This window comes from Crassostrea angulata, chromosome 8 (genome assembly GCF_025612915.1).
Source record: "Crassostrea angulata isolate pt1a10 chromosome 8, ASM2561291v2, whole genome shotgun sequence".
Taxonomy (NCBI): domain Eukaryota; kingdom Metazoa; phylum Mollusca; class Bivalvia; order Ostreida; family Ostreidae; genus Magallana; species Magallana angulata.
The window spans coordinates 49,081,391-49,087,350 of NC_069118.1; the positions used below are offsets into that span (position 1 = coordinate 49,081,391).

A 5,960-nucleotide genomic window follows, 5' to 3' on the forward strand; every position below is an offset into this window, starting at 1 on the left:
ATGGACATCCTCTGTGAAGAGGAACCTACTATATCCGCTATAGACAGATACATACTAAGATACCCCCGAGGTCGCACGAGAGTGGGGGAGGATGAGCGACCTAACCAGGAGGATTACACGGATACGACTACCAACCGGCAAAGGACTGAGATGAACACGATTAACGGATCAATTTGCAGTTGTGGAAAGACTCTGAAGAACGCAAGGGGGCTGAAGATTCATATGGCAAAGATGGGGTGCAGACCAAATCAACGGCTGGCACAACGCACAGGGCAACCTGATGAGACGGAGGAGGAGGTGGTCCAGGACTCAGACCAAAGTGACCACAGCGTCCAAGTGCCAGACAGCGAGGAAGTCGACCAGCAGGTTCCAGAGGATCACAGCCAGGCGATGCCAGAGCCCAGTATTGATACAAAATCTGGAGAACGGAAGCAGAAAATCAGGTGGCCACCTAATAACAACAAAGCAGATTGGGATCAATTTGATTTTGATGTAGATTCAATCCTGAACACATCATTGGCTGGAGGAATAGACAAAAAGGTGGAGGCCATGGCCACAATAATGTACAATGTGGGAAAGGAGAGATTCGGTTTGGAAGAGGTCAGGCAGAAACAACAGAAATCAACTGGGCACAGAAATAGACGACAACAGGAAAGAGCGTCGATAAGGAGAGATTTGAGGCAGTTGTCAAAGAGATACAGAGTCGCACCCGAAGAGGAAAGAGCAGCTTTGGCGGAGCTAAGACAAGGCATGAGAGAACGACTGAAGATACTGAACAGGGCAGAAAGGAGCAGGAAGAGGAGGAAAGAGAGGGCCAGAGCAAGAGCAAGGTTTACAGCAAACCCATTTCAATTTACATCAAAGCTGTTAGGGAAGAAAAGCTCAGGAAAGCTGCTGGCTGAGAAAGCAGAAGTGGAAAACCATCTAAAAGAAGTCCACAGTGATGAGAAGAGGGATGAAGAATTGTCTGAGCAACCCAAACTTATTCAAGTATGTGAACCAGAACACATCTTCGATGAAAGCGAACCTACGGCCAAAGAGGTGAGAGATGTCATCCAGAAAGCAAGAGCAGCATCAGCGCCAGGACCAAATGGTATTCCATATAAAGTTTACAAGAACTGCCCAAGGCTGACAAGACGTCTATGGAAACATATCCGGGTCATTTGGAGAAGAGGTCGCCTGGCAGACAGCTGGAATCAGGCAGAGGGCTGCTACATCCCCAAGGAGGAGAATTCCAAGAACCTGTCGCAGTTCCGAACTATATCACTCTTGAACGTAGAAGGGAAGATCTTGCTCTCAGTAATGGCTAACCGCATGACAAGATACATGTTGGACAACAACTATGTGGACATAGCAGTGCAGAAAGGGGGAGTCCCAGGTGTATCAGGCTGCATTGAGCACACAAGCGTTCTCACTCAAATTATTAGGGAGGCCAGAGAAGGAAAAGGGGAGTTAGCTGTTATTTGGTTAGATCTTGCCAATGCCTATGGATCGATGCCACACAAACTTGTGCAGCTAACCTTGGAGAAGTATCATGTTCCAGCAAAGACAAGACATCTATTAGAGGAATATTTCAACAGACTGGAGTTGAGATTCTCCATTGGAGATTACACAACCTCATGGCAACGACTAGAAGTTGGTATAGTCACTGGCTGTACAATCTCAGTCATACTATTCGCAGCAGCTATGAACCTACTGGTGAAATCAACAGAGAAGATGAGTAGAGGCCCATGGATGAGAGCAGGCATACGTCAACCACCAGTGCGTGCATTCATGGATGATATGACAATCAGTACTAAGACTGCAATTGAAGCAAGATGGACGCTCAAAGAAATAGAAGAGCTTATCAGTTGGGCTAGGATGAAAATCAAACCATCAAAGTCTAGAAGTCTGGTGCTGAAGAAAGGAAGGGTGACAAACTACGACTTCCAGCTTGGACAGGAGATAATCCCATCAGTCTCGGAGAAGCCAGTGAAATGCCTGGGGAAGTATTTTGATGACACACTGAGGGACACCAAGAACACAACCAACACTGTAGAACAACTACAACAGTGGATGGAGGCAATAGACAAAAGTGGACTGCCAGGAAAATACAAAACCTGGATATACCAGCATGGAGTACTCCCTCGGATTTTGTGGCCTTTGCAGGTGTACGATGTACCAATGTCCCGGGTAGAAGCTATGGAGCGCCTGACTACAAAATTCCTTCGCCGATGGCTAGCAATACCACAGTGCTTTAGTAGCGTGGGACTCTACAGTGTAGGGACTAAACTACAATTACCGCTATCATCTCTTGTCGAAGAATACAAGGTTACCAAAGTGCGACAACATCTAACACTTAGAGACAGTAAAGATGAGAAGGTGCGCGGAGCCAGGGTGAATCTAGAAGCAGGCAGGAAGTGGTCTGTTCAAGACACAGTCCGGGAAGCAGAGTTACGCCTGAAGCAAGCAGACATTGTGGGAAATGTAGCAGTCGGAAGACTGGGCCTGGGAACAATTACATCAACCAGATGGAGAACAGCAGGCAAAGGAGTGCAAAGGAAGCTAGTGCAAAAGGAAGTCCGGGTGATGGAGGAAGACTCAAGAATGGTTAAAGCAGTAGGCATGAAGAAACAAGGAAGCTGGATGAATTGGGAAGCAGTAAGGCAGAGGAAAGTGACCTGGAATGACATATGGTCGATGGAGCCAAACAGATTGCAGTTTCTCCTAAGATCAGTATATGATGTGCTACCAAGTCCAACAAATTTGGCAGTATGGGGCTTAACTGAGGACCCAAATTGCAAACTTTGTGGAAAACCAGCAAATTTGGAGCATATATTGTCATCATGCTCCGTAGCATTGTCTGAAGGCCGATATACATGGCGGCATGACCAGATACTTTCGGTGCTTGCAGACTCTCTCGAAAAAGCCAGGAAGAGACCACCACCAAAGGACAAGCGGCTCAAGTTCATCAACTTTGTAAGAGCAGGAGAGAGGGAGAAGACAGGCAGCACTGGGGAGGGTAGAGGACTTCTTGGCACGGCAGGAGACTGGCAAATGCGAGCTGACCTGAAAACCAGAATGCAATTCCCAACGGAAGTAGCATCCACCAACAAGCGACCTGACATAGTGATCTGGTCTCCGTCAAGTAGGCAAGTCATTATAGTGGAGCTGACAGTTCCTTGGGAGGAGAGAATGGAAGACGCATTTGAGCGGAAAATGGGGAAATATCAGGAGCTTGCGGCAGATTGTCAGGAGAGAGGGTGGAGAGTATGGTGTTTCCCAGTGGAGGTTGGCACGCGGGGCTTTGTTGGACAATCCTTGTGGCGAGCCCTGAGAGTCATCGGAGTTATTGGGTTAGAGAGAAGACAGCTCATAGGGCGACTAAGCAGAGAGGCAGAAATAGCATCGCTATGGTTGTGGAGAAGAAGAGAGGGACAGTGGGGAAGACAGTGAGAGACAATTGTGAATCTTAGATTAGTTCACAGGCGGATAGCTGGATGGTCCCGGGCTGGGAGCTGATCACCCCAGTCGGCGCACCTCTGGAGGTTGTAGTGGACAGCGCCGAAACAACCGAGGAAGGAGGATCCACCTGATGACGGGATCATCACGCATCTATACCACCAAGATGTTTACAGGTACTATTAGTTTTATTAATTATTTCTGAAACTTGACATTAAATACATGTATCAATTGCAGAGCTTAGGATTTTGAAAAACTGGTTAAGTTGAATGTATAGAAGACTTTGTTGTTAGAATCTAGAATGAATTTTATATTACTTTGTGCCTTGTATTATACATGTATGTTTTAAAACATGGTATTTTAGAGTTGATTCTGAACTTTTAAAACTGAACTAGACACCTGTTCAGGAAATCTTAACATTAAAAAACCTTAACTTGAGAGGAATTTTATGTAAACATGTATAAGTAAAGGAACGCACTGCCTTCTATATGTTTTAATTTTGGTGTAAGAATTTACCAACGCAGATTAAAGTCAGCTTTTTTGACCACGACAGCTAATACAGGCAATATTATGACGAGAGCAGATCCATCTATGACTTTATAAGGATAAACTAGGATAATTGTGTACTACCATTCGTGGCCATAAAAATGAAACTATTTAACTGACTGCGTTGTTAAACTCTTATTCCAAATCACTTGAAAGGCAGTACAATAATAAGACCGTGATCGGCCACAATCTCTCTGGGTAAATCAAAATACTGAGAGTACTGAAAGGGGTCTTGAAAGTTTGAATTTGTAATTGTTCACGTTTTCCTCCATTATGTTCCAAAAATTATGAGTTTGAATTAGTTGTTTCAATCTACATGTAGTATGCTAAAGTTCGGCTTTTTGCAATAGCCTGATACTTTGTCATAATTTTGCTAAATCCCGACCGGGACTGTTCTTCATAATTGTAGAAAATTGACATAGCGGTATATTACGTAAAATAAGACCCCAAGAAATATTAAAAAAAAACTACAACAGGGAAAATCAAAACAACTATATATATATATATATATATATATATATATATATATATATATATATATATATATATATATATATATATATACCTCCCATGAGGTGCGAAGGTCCTGGAAACTTCTACCAGTATACATGTAGGTCATGGAACTTAGTGTATATGTCAAAACTAAATGTGGAAGAAATATGATTTTGATATGTATGGATATTTTATTTATTTTTAAGCATTATAAAATTTTAAAATTTAAAATAATAGTGCATTCATACTCTTTCGCCTAGCTTTTAAACTAATCTAGAAAAATACAATTATTTACACATGATAAACTTAATTTGAAGATTATTTATTACTTTAATTACATGAATTAACGCATTTATACAAATACAGGCTTACATAGGTTATTTACTCTCCTCCCATTTTATCTCAATTATTTCAACATTCATTCGAAGTGGGAAAAGAAGTGAAAATAGATAAATAAATAAATAAACCAATTCTAAACCCAATTACAATTGAACACACTAAAAATCTAACCTTCCATTTAGAAAATACTTCAAATAACATGAAATTCAGGAATCAGAATAAACCATTGAAAATACCTTATAAATCAATCACATGACCAGATCTATGTGACCACTCCACAAATGCTATAAATAGAGTCTGCAGGTGACTCAAAAGAGGAGTAACCAATGTAAATAAAAACAAACACAAAATATTAATTCGAATTAATTCAACTAAACAATGTATTTATTCACCACTAATAAACCATTTTCTATTACGTAATTAAATAAATCATTGTCTGTAAAAGTAAAATTCCTGAAAAGTGAGAAATTGATTATAACAGGTCAATAATAATGAAGAAATCAATATTCTGAAATTAAAATATTGAAAACCTACAAAATTTCACACTATGATTAAAAATTGTTGTTAGTTTGTAGATTCAGAGAGATTTTCTATCCATTTGGGTGTTAAATTTGATATTGTTGATAGGCAAATCAATGGTGATAAGTGTACATGTATATAGAGAATGAATGTGTTTGTTTATAAAATGAAATTTGATATTTGTGGGAAACAAAAACCCTCCAGATTAAAAAAAATTGTCGAAAAAGGATACAACAACCAACACATGCACCAAATGTACATTTTTTAACTCTATGAAAAACATGTTCGGGGAACAAATACCATCCAGTCCAGGATTATTTATCACACGATTAAAAGATAATTTGCCGTACGTCTATCTTATTATGGTCGCAGTAGATATCAATTTTCTTAACGTTCTTTGACTAATTTATCATATCTTTAATATAAAGAAACATAACGATCGTAACCTGACCAACACTGCAGTTCGGATTCTCTGTCATTATTGTTTTTCATATAAAGAACACTGTAACATCTTTCAAGTCTTCGTCAATATTACTTTGAGTGGACCCTTGATTCCATCTTTATGTATGTATCTCTTGTTAATTTTACAAGCGACATATGGATAAGAGAAATGCTAGATGAAC

At 40.4% G+C, this 5,960-nt stretch overlaps 1 protein-coding gene across 1 annotated transcript; it reads left to right on the forward strand.

Moving 5' to 3' along the window:
- On the forward strand, positions 1 to 3,435 carry LOC128161051 (uncharacterized). Its single transcript, XM_052824302.1, has one exon. It carries the CDS (start codon positions 1 to 3, stop codon positions 3,433 to 3,435), a length of 3,435 nt encoding a protein of 1,144 aa, XP_052680262.1.
- Positions 3,436 to 5,960: the final 2,525 nt, after the last annotated feature.

Coding starts and splice junctions, on each gene's coding strand:
- LOC128161051 (XM_052824302.1), top strand. CDS start 1: ATGGACATCCTCTGTGAAGAGGAACCTACTATATCCGCTATAGACAGA.